The sequence below is a fragment of the Narcine bancroftii genome, chromosome 4 (genome assembly GCF_036971445.1).
Source record: "Narcine bancroftii isolate sNarBan1 chromosome 4, sNarBan1.hap1, whole genome shotgun sequence".
Lineage (NCBI taxonomy): Eukaryota > Metazoa > Chordata > Chondrichthyes > Torpediniformes > Narcinidae > Narcine > Narcine bancroftii.
The window spans coordinates 221,434,176-221,453,056 of record NC_091472.1 but is presented as its reverse complement, the minus strand read 5'-3'; the positions used below and the strand labels follow the sequence as shown (position 1 = coordinate 221,453,056).

The window sequence follows — 18,881 nt, the reverse complement described above, 5'->3', positions numbered from 1 at the left end:
TGTAGATGAGTGTTTGGTGACTGATCATAGTTCTGTCAGGTTTAATATAGCTATATAGAGACACAGGTTAAGTGTAGAATTTGCGTAAGGCTATCTTTAAAAGTACAAGTCAAGAATTTTCTCCAGTTGATTGGACCAGATTATTTGAAGGAAGAGGAATGTTAAGAAAATTGTATGTTTGAATGTATTGACCAGGATGTGCATATTCTTGTTTAAGTGAATGGTCAGACATTCAAGCATAGGAAAGCTTGGATGAAGAGGGAAATTCAGGCTCTGCTCCAGAGCGTGAAGCAGCTATAAGTAGTTGGGAATAAGTGTACACCTGGTAGAGTTTCAGGAACTAAGCTAAAAAAAGGAAATCAGGAAGACAAAAATGGGACAGGTGATTGCTCTGGCAGATATATTCCCCGGAGTTTTTTTGTGTATGTAAAGGGTCAAAAATGTGACCCATCTCCCCCCCCCCCCCCAATCCTCCTTTAGGAATCATATGGGTGACTCTGAAGCCACAGGAGGTGGCAAGGTATGAAGACTGGAGAACTTGGGGCAGTCAATGGTAGTGCCTTGAGAACCATGTAATAGATGAGGTGGTGCTGAAATTCCTGATTTGTGTGAAGGTAGAAAATCTCCTGGTCCTTATCGGGTACATCCAAAGGCACTGGGAAGCTAGGGATTCCCTGGCTGAGATTTGTGAGTTGTTATGAAGTATAGGTGGTGTATGAAGGGTAGAACATGTTTCAGACTGGGGGCCTGTGACTGATATGACACAGGTTATGGTCTTGGACCCTTGGTGTCATTAAAGTGGTATTGTAGATAGGGGAAGTGGTTGCAAAAAAGAATTCCAGCTGGAATTTGATTGGTTGGGCAGGTTGATGGATTTCAATACAGAGAAAAGTGAGGTGTTGAATTTTGGCAAGTCTAACATGGGTAGGACCTACACAGTGAATGGTGGGGATTTGGGGAATGCTGTAGAGCAGAGGGATCTGAAAGTACAGATACATAGTACCCTGAAAACAGCATCACAGGTAGATAGGTGGCCAAAAAGGCTTTTATCAGTCAGAGCATTGAGTGTTGTTGGGAGGTCATGCTGCAATTGCTCAAGATGTTAGTGAGGCCCCATTTGGAGAATTGTATTTTGGACACCGTGCCACAGGAAAGATGTCATCAAGTTGGAGAGGGTAAGAGAAGATTTATGAGGATGTTGCCAGGACTTAGGCCTGAGCTATAGGGAGAGGTTGAGCTGGCTGGGGCTTTATTTCTTGGAACACTGGAAGATGAGTGCAGGGTGATCCCATGGAGGTGTACAAATTGATGAGAGGAATAGATTGGCTTAACTTGCAGTTCTTTGCCCAGTGTATGGTATACAAGGACCAAAGAACATTGGTTGAAGATGAAGAGGGGAGAGATTTAATAGGAAATGGAAAGATAACGTTTTTACATGGGGTGGAGGGTCTATGGAACTAGCTGCCAGAAAGGTAATTGAGGCAGGCACTATTGCTATTTTTAAGAAACATTTTTATGGATAGAATGGTTTTGGAGAGATATGGGCTGGATGCAGGCAAGTGAGACTGAGCTAAAAGGATTCTTGTTATGGGTGTATTTTCTACCTCATTTTCTTAGCATGGTTATTAGGTCAAATATTTTGTTCATAAGATATCAAAGATAATTCTTCACCTATACACTGTAGAGGTGTGGAGTATTTAATCTCACTGTGCTCTTTTCTCCTTTTCATAGGTTCTTTGTTGAACCTAGCGAAACATCCTGCGTCCACTGTACAGATTCTGGGTGCAGAAAAGGCATTGTTCAGAGCATTGAAGACCAAGAAAGACACCCCAAAATATGGTATTATTTACCATGCATCATTAGTGGGGCAGACCACTCCAAAGTACAAGGGCAAGGTAAGTACAGAAACATGCACTGCAAAAGTTGAGAATGTTTTGATTTATTTGTTAATTTTTCTCATTAAAGTGAAAGCTCTTGGCAACTTAATTCTATTTTCTTATCCAAAATCAACATCTGATCTTCTGGAATCAGGTGCTGGAACTTCTTTGTTGTGAATCCTTTTAACAGCATCATTTTAAACCAAGAAAATGAGTATCAAATTGGCTTGAAATTAGAACTGCTAATTCTTTTCCTTGGACATTGACCTTTCTGATAACGCCGACAAAATCAACATGTATTACCTGTCTCCTTGTGGTACTTGTGAGTCTTTCATTGATACATTGCATTCTTTGGAGCCATGGAAATCTCCAGATATTGACAAAAAAGGATCATTAAATGCCTAATTCTGAGTACTGTCATGCTTGGAAATTTGGTTACCTCAGTGCAAAAATGTGCTATAAGGGAGCTCAGTTGGATGCTGTTAAGGTTTTTACGTATAATAATAACAATTATAGCATCTGCTGCAGCAGCGTCACCACACAAGGTGAGTGTAAAACAGACTAACTTTACTGGTTTGAATTCCCCGAGTGTGCGTGCTGGCCTGCCCTCTTCCAGTGACGTACCCTCCAACTTCAGGACATGACGTCATTGCGTCGCGGTGTCACTCTCCGGCCAGTTGGCCATTATGTGGAAGTGGTGCTGTGCGCAGGCTCCCCATCTTGGACTGGCTGCATGTTGCGTTGATTCGGCCCGTTTATTCACGCAGTCACTCAGCCCGCTACACCAACCACCTCCACCCACCCCCCCAGAATTGCCACCTCTAAGCAGTCTGGCTTGGTCCCTGGGCGGTCTACCTCTGTGCTCTGACAGGTCAGAGTACAAGTGCGTGACTTTGAGGTGGTTGACTGTGAATCTGTCTTGTCGACTGCCACTGTCCAATGTGAACACCACGCTGTCCCTCTGCAGCACCTTGAAGGGGCCCTCGTACAGGCACTGTAGCGGGGTCCTTTGCTGTCCTCTACAAAAATGTAGTATGTGGACTGCAGATCCACTCGAATGTGGCTGGGTGGTGAGCTCTGTCTGGACGGTGGCGGGGGGTTGTCCACCCGCTTGCTCTCTCAGCTTGTGGTCAGGGGATTTGAAATGTAGGGCCCCTAGGATGGTAAGCAGTGCGCCGTATACCATCTCTGTGGTCGATGATGGTAGGTCCTCCTTTGGTGCCATCCGGATCCTGAACAGTACCCATAGGAACGCGACCATCCAGTTCATTTGGGCTTTCAACGCAGCATTCGGGTGGCGGTGGAACTGTTTGACCAGTCTGTTTGCTGGGTTATGGTAGGCCTTCATACAGTGGACTTGGCTGCTGCAGAATTTTGCCAGGTTAGACCAGAGAGGTCAACTGCCCTCCTTGGTCTGATGTGATGTGGGTTGGGATTCCGAAACGCGTGACCCAGGTGGTGAGGAAAGCCCAGGTGTACGTCTGTGTCACACGCAGCCATGGGTGTGGCCTCTCGCCAGCGGGTGAACCTGTCAATGATCGTGAACAGATGCATTATACCCTGGCTTACTGGGAGGGGGCTGACAGTGTCAACATGGACATGTTTGAACCTGCATTGCACCGGCTCGAAGTTTGTAGTGGGTTTTGGTGTGCCGCAACTTGGCGTGCTGGCACTGTCAGCAGGTTCAAGCCCATAGAGTAACGTCTCAGCGGAGCCCATGCCACACGAACTTGTCTGAGAGCAAGCGGACCATGGATCTTGTAGGAGGGTGCGATTAAACCATATATCTGGTCGAAAACGTGCCGCCACCAGGTCGCGGGTAGGATCGGCCTTGGGGATCTGGTGGAGATGTCACACAGCAGGGTCGGTTCTCCTGGTGTGGGACAGAAGTATCTGACCTTCAGGCTGGTGATGGCGTCCAGTACGCCTGAACGTCAGCTTACTCTCTCTGGTTCTTGGCGAGCTGGGCAACATCAAGCCCTCCTGAGGTTGCGGTAATCATGGGCCGAGACAGCGTGTTGGCAACTACGTTGGCCTTGATGGTGACATGACAGATATCCATGGTGAATTCTGATACGTAGGAAAGGTGTTGTTGTTGTTGTCTTGCTGACCATGGGTCCAAGACCTTGCTGAGTGCATAGGTCAATGGTTTGTGTAGGCAGTGAACACTCTCCCCTCGAGCATGTAGCGGAAGTGCCCTATCGCCAGGTACATGGCCAGCAGTTCGCGGTCAAATGCGCTGTATTTGAGCTCTGCTGTTCGGAGGTGCTTATTGAAGAAGGCGAGGGGGTGCCAGTGTTCGTCAACCCATTGCTCTAGCACCGCGCCCACCACTCTGTCTGAAGCGTTCTTGTGAGGGCCGGGAAGAGGTGACATCCGGGTGTGCCAGTGCTGTGGCCTTCACCAGTGCTGCCTTGGTGGCATGGAAAACCTCTGTGGTCTCTGGCATCCATTACAGTGTCTTGTTGCCGGGTTTGACAAGGTCAAACAGGCTGCATAAGGGTGGCTGCTCCCGGGAGGAAGCGATGGTAGAATTTGACCATCCCCAGGAACTCCTGTAATCCTTTGGTCGTGTTCGACTGGGGAAATTCTGAATGGCCTCCATCTTGTCAGGTAGTTGCATGCCACCCTCTGGTGTGATGCAGTGCCCCAGGAAGTCTATTGTTTGCAGGCCGAACTGGCACTTGACTGTGTCAAACAGGTGGGTGAGGTGCGTCCTGTGGATGCTGGCGTCAGGGCTGGCAATGAGGATGTCGTCTAGATAAATGAAAATGAAGTCGAGATCCCTGCCGACCACGTCCATTAGCCGCTCGAATGTCTAGGCCATGTTTTTGAGTCCAAAAGGCATTCTTAAGAATTCAGAGGCCGAAAGGTGTGATGATGTCCGTCTTCTGGACATTGCCGGGGTGTACCAGGACTTGGTGGTACCCCTTCACGAGGTCCACCTTGGAGAATACCCTGCAGCCCTGGAATTTCATGGTGAAATCCTGGACATGTGGGATGGGGTACCCATCCTGGACTGTTGCCTCATTTAGATGTTAGTTGTTGCCGCACAGATGCCACCAGCCGGAGCTCTTCTGCACCATGTGGATTGGGGAGGTCCAAGGGCTGTGTCTTGGGTAAACTTGTACCTCTCATTTTGATCGTTTTAGATTGGTCGCAGTCTTTGAGCTACCGAAAGAAAATAGACACACACTGAGAGCAGTTCAGTTTATACAAGTCTTTATTACTAAATCTAAAGCTGAATTCACACTACAATATGCAAGCCCTTCCCAATTATACTTGCCTACTATAAGTGTTCAGTCGTCGCCTCGCTTTGGCAGTTGGGTCCAGGGCATGGGTTCCCAGTGGCAGGAAAGAGCTGGCATAGGGTGAGGGGGAAAGACTGGAACATTGTTGTGTTTACTAACAGGCATCTTGTCATGTCCACCAGCAGTTCGTGAGCCCGGAGGAAATGCTCTCCGAGTAGCACCTGTTCCACAGCCGCGATGGTGCACTCCCACTGAAAAACAGTGTCTGCAACGTGGATGGTGACCAAGCATGCTCTGGACCAAGACAAGTACACTTCCCTACTGGCCAAATACTTGGTTCTATTGACACTGAGCTTCCATGACTCCAACCTGCCACATGGCGTGGAGCATCAGACACTCCCGGCCCCCCCAGTGCACGCATGAGGCCAACACCTACCATCAGACAAGTTTCAACAAGCCAAAGCTGAGTTTGCCACTAACAGCCTGTAATGGAAGATTTAAATCGTGTTTCTTACTTTTGCAGCCAAGGCTGAGAACCTGCATGATGCATATGAATCAGTAGACATTATCCAACTTCCACCATGAGGCCCAGAGATGTAGTTGTCTTTTGTTGGTCGCAGACTGTCAGGAGACCTTGAAGATAATTAAATCTTTTGTTCAAAGAGATAAGATCTGAAGTAAACAACTTTTGGATAATATAAGCCATGGTCCCACTGCTGAAGTTTGAGACTCTCCAAGAGGTGGCAACATCTCTCAGCAAGTTGTTTCTCGCCTCAAAGTACATGTGTGGGATGAGGCTGATCTCCACTCCTGTTGTCGAAGAGGAAATCCCTCTTGGTCCTCTGGTCTCTGAGGTAGAGTAGGGCTTTCTGTGTGCCAAACACCAAGGCCACTAGCAGTGGCTAGCCTGCCCGTTTCCTATTACCGTGTTGGTTTTGGTGGTGGAGTATGAGCATTGGGGGTGGGGGGTGCATTGCCGGGCATTTTTGCCCCATCAGTGATGGTAGAAACAGTACTCACTGCTCTGCGCGCCCTTTGCATTGCCGCTGTGCCTCAGCTATCTCGTAGACTGGTTGCGTGGAGGGAGCTCTGCTGTGGCGTGCAGAACAGCCTGTCTGCCTCCTTGGCTACGAGGTGTGGGGCACTGAAATCCATGCCTGAAACTGCCGAGGATATGTGCACTGGTAGTTTCGAGAGGAATAAGGCGTCGAACAAGAAACAGTCTGTGTGCCCGTCTGCCAGGGCCACTGTATCGTGCATTAGATCGGAGGGGTTTCTGTCGCCCAGGCCCTGCAGGTTGAGGGTTCTAATGGCATGCCCATGCCGGCTGAGCTCTCTGATGTCCAGGAGGAAACGTCAGATCTGCTTGTACTTGCGCTCCATTGGTGGGTTTTCTATGAAGACGTTTACTTTGGCAGTATCCAGGGCACTGAAGAAGTGCCAGAACTTGGTGTGCTCTGAAATAATTCCCCTGATGTGGAACTGACTCAGCCAGCTGTAGCCAATTCCTGGGCTGGCCCGCCCAGAAAGGCGGGAGATGTATGCCTACTGCTTGTCAGACGGTCATTCTGTGTGTGGGAGCCTGGCGGCTGGTCAGACTGTCGGTCTGTGTGTTGGAGCCCGGTGACTAGTCAGACGGTCTGTATGTAGGATCCGGCAGCGGGTGATATGGTCGGTCCACGTGTGGGTGCCCAGCGGCTGGTCAGACGTTCTGTCTGTGTGTGTGGGAGCCCGGCGGCTATCAGACTGTCGGTCTGTGTGTGGGAGCCTGGTGGCTATCAGACGGTCGGTCTGTGATGGATTTAGCTGATTGCTGCATTTTCTTGTGATTGATGCTGGTTCCAAAACTTTGGAACCTTCAGGGTCACCACTGTAGCGTTTGCTGTGGCAGCGCTACCTAATAAAGAGACGTCCACACAAGTGTAAAACAAAGACTGACTTTACTGGTTTGAATTCCTTGAGTTTCCACACTGGCCCACCCACTCCTGGTGATGTACCCTCTGATTTCTGGAAGTGACATCATCGCGTCATGATGTCACTCTGGCTGGTTAGCCACGGAAGCGGAGGGCTCCTTAGCCTGCATGTGGCACTAGCTGCGGGCTCCCTCTTGGCAGTTGAGGGGAGCCCGCACCATCTTGGACCGGCCATGTTGTGGTGATACGGCCTGTTTATTCGCAGGTTGCACGGCCCATTATGCTATGTAATGTGGAGGTTGCATGTGACTTGTTCTCTATTGGTAAATGTGGAGACATCATAGATGTCATTGCTGACATTGGATTTGCCTCTTCAACAGGTCTCCAGGATGTTGGCAGCCAAGACAACCTTGGCAATCCGTTATGATGCTCTGGGTGAAGACACAAATTCAGAAATGAGTGTTGAGAACAGAGCCAAGCTGGAGGTCAGGTTACGGCACTTAGAAGACAAAGGGGTAAGTAAAAAAGGGTAACTCCAAGGAGAAGACCAGGTCAGTGAGACCTGGCGCAGTGGGCATTTTAGTCAGGATATGAACTTCTAGTTTGAGATTCATGATATTTGAGTTATCTTGTCATTAAAACGGTTTCTGTTTTTTTGATTTTCATATAAATGAAGAGACAAAGTGGTTCCGGAAAGGCTCTCGCAAAAAGTGACAAATATCAGCATAAGAGGTATGTATTTAAAATTTTTTTCTATTAATAAAGTTCTACTCCACAAAAATACCAATGAGGCAGTGAATGAGAACACAAAATATGTTCAAAAGATGTGCCATGACTGTTCAGGGTGACACAAGTAAAATCCTGTAGCCCACAAGATCTTCAGGTCCAACACCAGCCAACAAAGACTAGAGTGTTAGTTGATGAGAGATCACTGTAATGGATAATTGCAGGCAAGGAAGATGAACTTGCCTTTACAAAAATTGGGTTGAGAGAAGAGCAGGACCTTCCAGGATTCAGATGTGACCGAGAGGAACAAAATTTGAGATAAGAGTGGGCCCTTTGGTTCACTTAATGCCTGCTGACCAGATTGTCCATCTAAACTAGTCCCATTTGACCCCCTGCCTTTCTTGTCCATCGACGTATCTTTTAAATGTCACAATGGTACCCACCTCTACGGCTTCCTCTGACGGATTATTCTTTCGACACCGTGTGGGGGGGGGGGGGTGCGTGTCTGTGTGAAGGAGTTGCTTCTCAATGTCCCCTTTAAATCTCTTCCCCAACCCCCAATTTTAAATGAGCTCCCTCACTTTGAACTCCCCTCCCTTGGGTGGGGGGGGGGGAGGAGAACGAAGACCAACCATTCACCTTCTCTCTGCCCCCCCTTCTGATTTTCTAAACCGCTCCTCAGTCTCCCAACACACCTATAAAAAATGCTCCACCCTCTCCTTGTAACTCCAGCTATCCAGACCCAGGAACATTCTCGTAAATCATTTCAGCTGAATGATGTCCTTCCCATTGCTGAGCAACCAAAACTGTGCACAATACTCAATGTGGCCTCATCGATATCTTGCACAACTCCTGTGCTCGTGTAAGTGCGTCAAACACCATCACCAGCCTGTCTACCTGTGTTGCCTCCTTCAGGGAGCTATGTACTTAGTTTCTCCAGCATTGTGTTTTTACTTCAACCACGCTGTCTGCAGACTTTTTGTTTTTCCTTCTATGTAATTCAAATACTGAGAAGCACAGCTTTAAGCTGAGATGGAGAATGTATAAATGAGATTTGAGGTTTTTTTTATATACACCGCGCCTGGAACATGCTGTCTGGGCAAGTGGTGGCAGCAGATATGATGGTGAGATTTAAGAGGTGTTTGGATAGACACATGAAAAGGCAGGAACTGGCCAGAAATAGACTGTGCATTTAAATTGACATAGTGGTTGGCTTGGGCATTGCATCTTAAGGGCCTATTTCTGTGCTGTTCATAAGTTTGGGAATCACAGATGGGAAGTTGTGAGCTCCTTGGGAATTGGGGCATGAAGAGTTCTTGCATACATTTCCTCTTGCCCTTACAGGTGAGGATGGTGAGTTGTGGTTTCTTTTGGTTTAGTGCACATTTTAACTTTGTTCCTTGCCATTATCTTTGTCGATACGATTACAGTAAGGGGGTTTGTCTCAGTCAATTGAAAAATGTTTTGGATTCCAAATGAGCAAAGATATGGGTTAGATTCTACTTCCAACACTGAAGAAATGGCTCATGCCTGATCATTTAGAACATGGCCAACACTGCATGGTTGTTGGTGCTGTTCGATTGGACCCTTTCAGAAGGACAAATGTGTAGAATTCTTAGAACATCAAACATCGTGCCTCACAGCAGCAGACCCCTCGGCCCACTTGTCTGCCAAGCACGATGCTCAACCAGTGCTAAAACATTTGATTATACCCTTATTTGCACTGTTTCTGTGCAGTGAGGTGAAAACATATGATCCATCTGCGGATTCCTTGCTACCTTTGGTCCCGAAGATTGAGGAATTGGATGATGAAGCCCAAGGAGAAATAAAATCCAAGAAAAAGAGAGTGCTTTCAGAGTCGCACGATAGAGGTTGGTTTCCAGATAACACTGAACTTTTAACTATTGACTTTTACTGGTGGTTCTGATGCAAGTCTCCGGTTTGAACAATAGGTTTTGACATTGGCATATTAGTCGTCATTCCATTACTGCAGAAGGTTATAGTTTTCTCTTTCCTCCCTGATCCAATTAATCCTTGAAAAGTTGCCAGGTTAGATCTTACAATTGAGGAACTATGTGCAGTCATTATGACATAAGAACAGAGGAAATAGGAGTGGGGAGGGGGGGGGTGGTGGGGTCATTCATCCTGTTGAGCCAGCTCCACCACTGAATAAGATTATGGCTGATCTGACTGTGAATTTGACTCCACCTTTCGGCCTTATCCCCATAACTGTTAGCCATCTTTTGCAAAGCAGAATAATTATCTGTCCAATTGACGCAGCCTCCCTGGGCAGAGCATTCCACAAATTCACCATCTCTAGGAAAAGCAGATCCTCTTCATCTCGGTCGGTCCCAAGCTGGTGCAGCATCGCTAGTTCCCTGGACAGTTGCAGCAGACCCTCCTTGCTCTTGAATTCAATCTCCTTGGCAATGAAGGCCAACAATAAAAGGTTAGGGGGGGGGGAGGGATTCAATTTCTTTGAATATATAGGTTGGCACATTGAGGGCTGAAGGGTGTGTTCTGTGCGAAAGTGTTCTATGTTTGAACATTCCATTTGCCTGTTGCACCTACAATCTCTTGATTCATGCTCAAGACCATGTCCCTCTGCACAACAGCATACTGTAATATTTCACCATTTAAATAATAACTGACCTCACGCTTACTCCATCTACTGGAACCTCACCCACTCACCTAAACCAACCAACATCTACATATTCTCGGCATCCTCTGCAGTGTTTGCTTTTCCAATTAATTCTGAAATCGGAAATCTTGGGTATGCTTCACTCACTCTCCCAAATTGTCAAATGTACATGAACAATTGTGGCCTAGCACCGACTCCCGCAGCACTCTGCTCACACTGATTGGCAACTGAAGAAACACCCGTTTATTGCAATCCTCTGCCTTCTGTCGGTTATCCAATTCTCTATCCATCCTAATTGTTATCCCCTACTCTGTTCATCCTTGTCTTTTAGATTAGTATTTTTATGGAGCACCTCATCAAACACACTTTGGGAATCCCACAAACCCAACATCCATCTGTGTTCCCCTCTATCAACTTTTCTGGTTAAACAAGACCTGTGCTGCATCTCTGATTCCATCGAGATGACACGCTATTTCTTAAGGATGGGTTGATGGATTTGAGTGTTTCCCTGAGAACAGACACTGAGCTAACTGGCCTTCATTTACCTTCCTTTTGTCTCCTTTTTTTGTTGAATGAGGTGACATTTGCTGTCTTTAAACTCTGGTTGTGTCCGGACCTACCCAGAATTTTGGTAAATTATTGCTAATGTCTCTACTATAACTTTACCATTTCTTTCAGTACAAAGGGATGCATCCATTTGGACCAGGGGACTTTTGCTCAGCATTGTCTCTCTAGTAATGTTGATTGTATTGAGGCCTCGCTTCCCATCGCATCTAGAACATCTGTCTTTGACGTGTTACTGCTGTGAAGACCAACACAAAATAGTTTCGGTTGTTACCATATTAGCCAATATTAACTTCTCCTTCTCATCATCCAAGGAACCTACATTCACTCTAACCATCCTTATCCTTTATAATCCTGAAAACTTATTAATATCTGTGCTTTAAGTTTACTTTCACTACCTACCTTCCCTTTCTTTGCATGCATGCTGGTTGTTGCTTTTTAATGTTTTCCAAATCTTCCAGTTTCCCACCACTCTTGGCTGCTTCATATGGATGAGCTTTCAATTTGATGCCTTCAGTTGTTTCCTAGGTTATACAAGGCTGGCTCTCCCCACCCTTACTGTCTTTGCTGAGCAGGCTAAAAAATATTTGAAAGTCTTCCACTGTTCCTTAACTCTCACCATGTGACCTGTGTTCTCGGTCTACTCAGGACAACTCCCTCACCCCTTGTTTTGTCATAATGCGCTCTTTTATCCATTGGAATGAGAAATAGTCATACTTTGATCCTTCTTTCCAATGAAGAGATCATTAATTTTGTGTCTCTCATTGCACAATCCCTTGTTGGTTCAGTAACCTGATGCTTCAGAAAGCTATCACAGACACATTCTATGAAGTCCTCTTCAGAACTGTCTCAACCAACTTGATTTGGTCATTTTATGTGCATGTTTAAGTCCCCATGGCAACTGCTGTTCCATTCTTGCAATGCCTTGGATATTTCTTGGCTTATTGCATGTGCCTCAGCAAGGTTACTTTTGGTCTTATCTGCTCTTCTGATTCTGGATGTGAGTGTGGAGTTGGTCTTTTTTGTTCTAAAACTGACTCCCTGCTGATGGTTTGGACATCAACATTCCTCCCTGACATTCACACAATCTCATTTCCTACCAGGTTAATTGTAGTCAACTGAAGCATTGCTAATGTGTTTCAGTAAATTGCTTTTGATTATTTTTTTAACTGGTAGATGAGGGTGAACAGCCTCCAAAGAAAAAGAAGAAGAAAGAAAAGAATCAAGAAGTAACAATAATGCAAGAAGTAACAATAAAGCAAGAGGAGGAACCATCTACTTCTTTTGTCACAGAGGTATGAACTTTGGGGCACATCTGCCAGAAGTATTAAAATTACTGCTTCTGCCACAAAAGTTGATGCCTGATATTCCCATCACTTCTGCATTTGGCATTTGGTTCATAAATGACTGTGACCAGTTACAATCTTGGGTGCTCTTCGGACTGAAGATGATGCTGCCGCCGCCGTCACAGGCTCAGGGGATGCAGGGCCACTGCCTTCTTTGCAGGCTCCTGCTGTCTTGCCTGATAGTCCTCAATATAGGTTTAATCACCTATAGAAATGTGACTGGCAGCTGTTCTGTTTTCTGCAGAATCCTCTAGTTCTCACAGTATAAACGAGTAGGTAACTTACTAAGAGTAGTAGGAGACATGAACTTCAGGCCCTGAATTTGTATTTTGTTAGTTGGTGGTGGCCTTGGTGTAATTGATCAGAGAAGTGGTAATGGTTTATGGTTCTGATCTTTGTTTGAAAACCCTCCTTGAAACAACATACTGAATGTGCATCAGGGACGGTCCAGGGTGATGGGTGGAGTGTGAGAAAAAGTCTTTAGATAGTGAGCTTTTTGGAGGAGATATTTTGTTCTTTCCACTGACTTATGCATGTCTGGGACATCTGTTTCATCTCTTGTGGTGAAACATGGTAAAGGCAAAGGTTTTGATTTTCCTCTCATTTACAGACCCCAGAGAAGAAGAAGAAGAAGAAAAAGAAGAAAGTGATGGATGAATGACATTCAGATCATGAGATTTTTGCTTTTTTTGGCTCCAACAAAATCTGAAGATGTTAGTTATTTAAATAAGAATTTTTATGACTGCTGTGAAAAAGCATTTTCTATTGAAAGTCCCTGTTGATTTTCTTTTCTGTCAAACCTTGCAAAATCATTGATCATTTATAACCAGTTTTAATTTTCAATAATGCTTTAGCTCCTCCCATAGCATGTTTTTTGTAAAATATAAAATGTAATTGAAAACAGGCTGTTAAAGTGTTGTCTTAAATAGCTTTCATTTGGAGCAGGGTATGCTTGGTACTAATTGCACATCCATCATTGGTCAGATATGTTTACAACCTGGAATACTTTTAAACAGCTGATCAAACTACTGGTAAAGCTGTTGTCTTGTGGAAACTCAACTGTTTCACCAAAGAATTATTGTAGGCTACTTGTCTTCTGTGGCATTTCAGTGAGGCAGAGGCTTGGTATTTGTACTCCTTCCTGAAGTTTATTTTGGTCAAATAATTGCAGAGTACCTGGTTCAGAGGAAGACAGGGAGAATGAGGAAGGATGGTTGATTTAAATTATGTCTATATTAATGCAAGAAGCTTGTTGGCTAAGTCAGATGACCTTGGGGCATGGTAGCCATTACGGAAACTTAGTTAAGAGAGAGACAGGGCAGGCAGTTCAATGTTCCAGGGTTCAAGTGCTTCAGGAAAGACGGGTGTGGGTAAAAGGGGAGGGGTGTTGTGTTATTGGTTAACAAGAATGTCATGGCAAAGGTCAGAGGTGACATTACAAGTGGGTCAGCTAATGAGGTAATATGGGTAGAGCTGAGGAACAGGAAAAGCATGATCACCTTGCTGGGAATGTACTACAGTTAATGGGAATTTGAGCAAAAATGCCAGGAGATTCCAGTTGTAGGTCAAATAAGGTTGTCATGGTAGAGGTTAACTTTCCAAATATTGACTAGGAATTTAAATGGGGTAGAATTGGTCAAACACATACAGGAAAGTTTCCTCCAGAGATATGGAGGGGGCAATGCTTGATCTCGACTTGGAAAAGTCAAGTTGATGGGGTGTTTGTGGATGAGCTTTTGGGGACCAGCAACTATTCTATTAAGTTCAGTTGTGGAGAGAAACAGGGGGAGATCATGGGTTGAAAATTCTGAAATGGGGCAAGGTTAACTTGAAGGAATGTAAAAAGGACAAACAAATTACATATAACTCAATGGAGATCAACGAAAACTTCAGGGAATTCTACAAACAATTATATCAAACTGAAAACGGAGGGAAAGAAGACAAAATAGATGAATTTCTAACTAAAATTGAACTATTGAAATTGCAAACAGAGGAGCAAAATAAATTAATAAAACCATTTGAAATAGAAGAAATACAGGAGATATTAAAAAAAACTACCAAACAATAAAACACTGGGAGAGGATGGACTCCCAATAGAATTCTATAAAACATTCAAAGACTTATTAATTCCTCTTCTCCTGGAAGTAATGAACCAGATTGAAAAAACACAAAACATATCAGATTCATGCAAAACAGCAATAATTACAGTAATACCAAAGATGGGGAAAGATCCACTAACACCAGCATCGTATAGACCAATATCTCTACTTAACTCAGACTATAAGATAATAGCAAAACTATTAGCAAACAGATTGGCCGAATGTGTACCAAAAATAGTAAAACTGGACCAAACTGGATTTATTAAAAAAAGATGAACAACGGACAATATCTGTAAATTCATTAACTTAATCCATGCAAAACAAAACTCCAACAGTAGTGGTTGCTTTAGACGCAGAGAAAGCCTTTGACAGAGTATGGAATTATTTATTCAAAGTACTACAAAAATTCAACCTACCAGAGAAATATATTAATTGGATTAAAGCATTATATAAGGCACCATTGGTGAAAGTGACAGTAAATGGGTATATATCAAACCAATTTAAATTAAGCAGATCAACAAGGCGGGGATGTCCACTATCTCCCTCACTGTTCGCGGGAACCACTAGCAGAACTGATAAGAACAAAAAATAAAATATGAGGGATAAAAATAAAGGAGAATATAAAATCAGTCTATTTGCAGATGACATTATAATATACTTAACGGAACCAGAACTATCAATAAAAGAATTACATTAAGAAATTGAAGGAATATGGAGAAGTATCGGGGTACAAGATCAATGCAAATAAAAGTGAAGCAATGCCAATGAATAATGCGGATTTCACAAAGTTTAAGGAAGAATCACCATTTAGATGGCAAACACAAGCAATTTGATACCTAGGTATACAACTAAATAATAATCTCGGCCATCTATATAAACTAAATTATCAGCCATTAATGAAAAAATTACAAGACGACTTACAGCACTGGAAAGACTTACCTCTAACACTGATAGGAAGGATAAACTGTATTAAAATGAACATCTTCCCAAGGATACAATACCTATTTCAGTCATTACCAATTCACCTAACAGAGAAATTCTTCAAGGAGCTAAAGAAAATAATAAGGAAATTCTTATGGAAAGGGGGGAAACCGAGGATAGCACTAGATAAATTAACAGAATGGTACAAACAAGGAGGCTGACAACTACCAAACTTTAAAAATTATTATAGATCAGCACAATTAAGATACCTATCAGATTTTTATCAAACAAGGGAAAAACCAGATTAGAGCTAGATAAAATAAGGGAGAAGGTATCAGAACATATACTCTTAGGTGGAATGAAAAATTGGTGCAACGTAGGAATTCACCAGTATTACACGATCTGCTCAACATTTGGAAGAAGGTTCACGTAGAAAGGAATAAAATAAATTATCAACTACCAAAATTAATATTGACACTAAATCTACTAATCCCTTTCACAATAGATAACCTTTCCTTCAGAGAATAGGAGAGAAAAGGGATCAAAAGAATAGAAAATTGTTTTTTGGGAAACAAGTTATTATCTTTTGAATAAATGAAGGACAAATATAATAAACTCACGATACAAGGTTTGCATACCACCAACTGAAAACCTATTTAAATGACAAATTGGGAAGATAATTAAAAAATTTATAACAAACATGTATATCAAACTGCAAGAAAAGGAGAACGAGGAAACAAACTAAACCTAAACAAAAATGGGAACAAGATCTAAACATAAAGATAGAGAATGAAACATGGGAAAAGCTATGCTCCAGAACTATGAGAAATACAATAAACACGAGGTTACGCATGATACAATACAATTGGTTACACAGGCTATACACCACGCCCCAAAAGTTAAATAAATGGGACCCAACAGTATCAGACAGGTGTTTTCGCTGTAAAAAGGAAACAGGAACAACAATACATGCAATTTGGACATGTGAGAAAGTGGAAAAATTTTGGGAAGATCTAAACCAGATATTAAATAAAATCACAAAAAGCAATATACCAAAAAACCCAGAGATATTCCTCCTAAGTAATATAAGAAATAAAGAATTTGGACTCGATTTGGATGGAGCACAAAAAAGATTTATTATGATAGCCCTAGCTGTAGCAAAAAAATGTATTCTCAACCTGGAAATTAGAAGACAACTTGAGAATACAACAATGGTATATAGAAATGAATAAATGTATTCCATTAGAAAAAAATAACCTATAATTTAAGAAATAACATCACAATATTTGAACAAATATGGGAACCATAAATGAAATACAATAGAGAAATCCTACCATGAACCTCCACCACCTAAAATGACAGAAGGAGAAGACAACGAAATGAACTGACTCAGTATATAAAAGTAAAAGATAAAAATTTATTGTTTATTTTATTAAGTGACAACATTGTTTAACGGATTTAATGTATCTTATAGATTGAACTTTAAATAAATGGGAAGGGGGAGAGGGAGGAAGGGAAGAGAGGGGGGAAAGGGGAGAAAATGTCACTATATATTCAAGAGAAAAATGTATTTTGGTCAGTATGGTTTATTGTGTGAAATATAAAAAAAAATTTAAAAAAGTGTAGGTCCAGTAGGCAGGGGTGTCCATTGTCTCCAGCATTGTTCATACTTGTACTTGTTATTGAGCCAGTGGCAGCAACAATTTGGCGGGATCCAGACACAAAGGAGTTCACAGTGGGCCAGGTTGAACACAATATCAATCTTTTTACTGAGGGTCGTTGGCCAGGCTGAAGACCACATTGGAAGATTATGGGAAGGTCTCGGGGTATAAGGTAAATTTGGATAAAAGTGAAATTATGCCTTTGACAAATGAAGATTACAGCCAAATTCAAAGGGGGGGGGGGGGTCCAATTAAAATGGCCACAGGAACGCATCAAGTATTTGGGGGTTAAAATAGAAAAAGATTTACATGACATACAAACTTAATTATCTCCCTTTGCTCTGGAAGATTGAGGAGGACCTTGATAGATGGAGGACTCTGCCCATTACACTAGTGGGCAGAGTTAACTGTCAGAATGAAGGTGATGCCAAAACTCCAGTATCTTTTCAGTGTCTACCCATTTCATTGCCTCAGGGTTTCTTTAAGATGCTCGGCAAATGTGTCAGAAGGTTCCTGTGGAATGGTAGGGTGGCTAAAATCTCCATGGAAAAGTTGACGTGGAATCTCAGTTTTGGGGGGGAGGTAAAATTACCAGATTTCAAAAATTACTGGGCAACCTAGGCAAGGTTTATCACCTCACTCTTTGAGGGGAGAACCTCCTGGGCACAAATTGGACGAGATGTAATAGGTGAAAAGATGGTAGGAGAATTTATATGCAAATTGGACACCAAATAAATTTCAAAGAAAACGGATAACATAGTTGAAGAATATTCAACTATGGCAAAAAATGGGAAGTCACATGATGGAGTAGTGACTGGTAAGAAAATACCAGCCCTCTCCAGAAAAGTAAAAAAAAGTAAAGAAAAAGCAAAACCACAAACACAGAAACCACAACAAATTAAAAATAAAGGTGTAGAGAAAATGGTAGCAAAGAAAGAAAAACCAAAAACAACGGGAAGAAAAGAAGGAAAGATGTCGGAAGAGAAAGGTGAAGGCCTTACCTGTACGAGGAGGTCCGCTGTGGAGAGAGAAGCCCGCTCCCTGAGGTCAGTGGAAACCCCGAGCGCAGGACTACAAAGATGGCTCACGTAGCCAAACAGAAGTGCGCAACCGCGTATGCGCAATGCACACAACAAAAACAACACCGACAGGAGGGGGGACCAGCTGAGGAGTGGATCTCTGCAGCTTGAACAGACAAGAATAACCCAACAGCAAGGCTCCCAACAGGAAAACAGAAAATAACGGGAACAAGAAGGAAGAGAGTAAAAAAAGGAAATCAGAGAAACAGCAGATGACCAACCCAGAGGAAGACGACCAACACCAAGACACCTTTAATAAAAATAATAAAAACAAAAATACCCAACAAACTAAAATAAACAACCCAACAAGAAAATCTGAAGAGACAGAGGTAGAGGACACAGGTAGTGGACTCAGAAGAAGAGGAGGGAGAACATCAAGCTCTACACAGAGAAATGGAAGATGAAGATGAAGATTAAGAATATATGGAAGCATTAAAAGAATGGCTGACATGAGAATTTAGAAAAATAAAAAGAATAAAAGGTACAGAAGAAAAAGTGAATAGATTAGAGATGATCATGACAGAAATAGGGAAAAGAGTAGACAAGGTGGAAGAACGAGAAACAGCCATAGAAATGGAGGTAGATGACTTAAAAAGGAAATTGGAAGAATCTGATAAAAAAGTTAAAGAAACACAGGAGCTGTTAGCTCAGAAGATAGATATAATGGAAAACTATAATAGGAGAAACAATATAAAGATAGTGGGCCTTAAGGAAGATGAAGAAGGCAAAGATATGAAAGAATTTATAAAAGAATGGATCCCCAGGGTCCTAGGAATGCCAGAATTACAGGAAAGAATAGAAAT

The 18,881-nt window shown here is 43.1% G+C and overlaps 1 protein-coding gene and 1 long non-coding RNA gene across 3 annotated transcripts in view; one reads left to right on the top strand and one right to left on the bottom strand.

The window, feature by feature from the left end:
- nop58 (NOP58 ribonucleoprotein homolog (yeast)) overlaps positions 1-13,222 on the top strand; it is a 44,776-nt gene extending 31,554 nt beyond the window's left edge. For both annotated transcript variants that reach the window (XM_069933998.1, XM_069933997.1), the window contains exons 10-15: positions 1,732-1,895; positions 7,422-7,556; positions 7,718-7,773; positions 9,505-9,638; positions 12,149-12,267; positions 12,929-13,222. In XM_069933998.1, coding sequence (XP_069790099.1) covers positions 1,732-1,895; positions 7,422-7,556; positions 7,718-7,773; positions 9,505-9,638; positions 12,149-12,267; positions 12,929-12,979 — 659 coding nt within the window. In that variant the 3' untranslated portion in view covers positions 12,980-13,222. The remainder of the gene's footprint in view (positions 1-1,731; positions 1,896-7,421; positions 7,557-7,717; positions 7,774-9,504; positions 9,639-12,148; positions 12,268-12,928) is intronic.
- LOC138761607 (uncharacterized) overlaps positions 13,044-18,881 on the bottom strand; it is a 113,649-nt gene continuing 107,811 nt past the window's right edge. Inside the window, exon 4 of the long non-coding RNA XR_011356391.1 lies at positions 13,044-13,494. This is a non-coding gene — a long non-coding RNA (uncharacterized lncRNA). The remainder of the gene's footprint in view (positions 13,495-18,881) is intronic.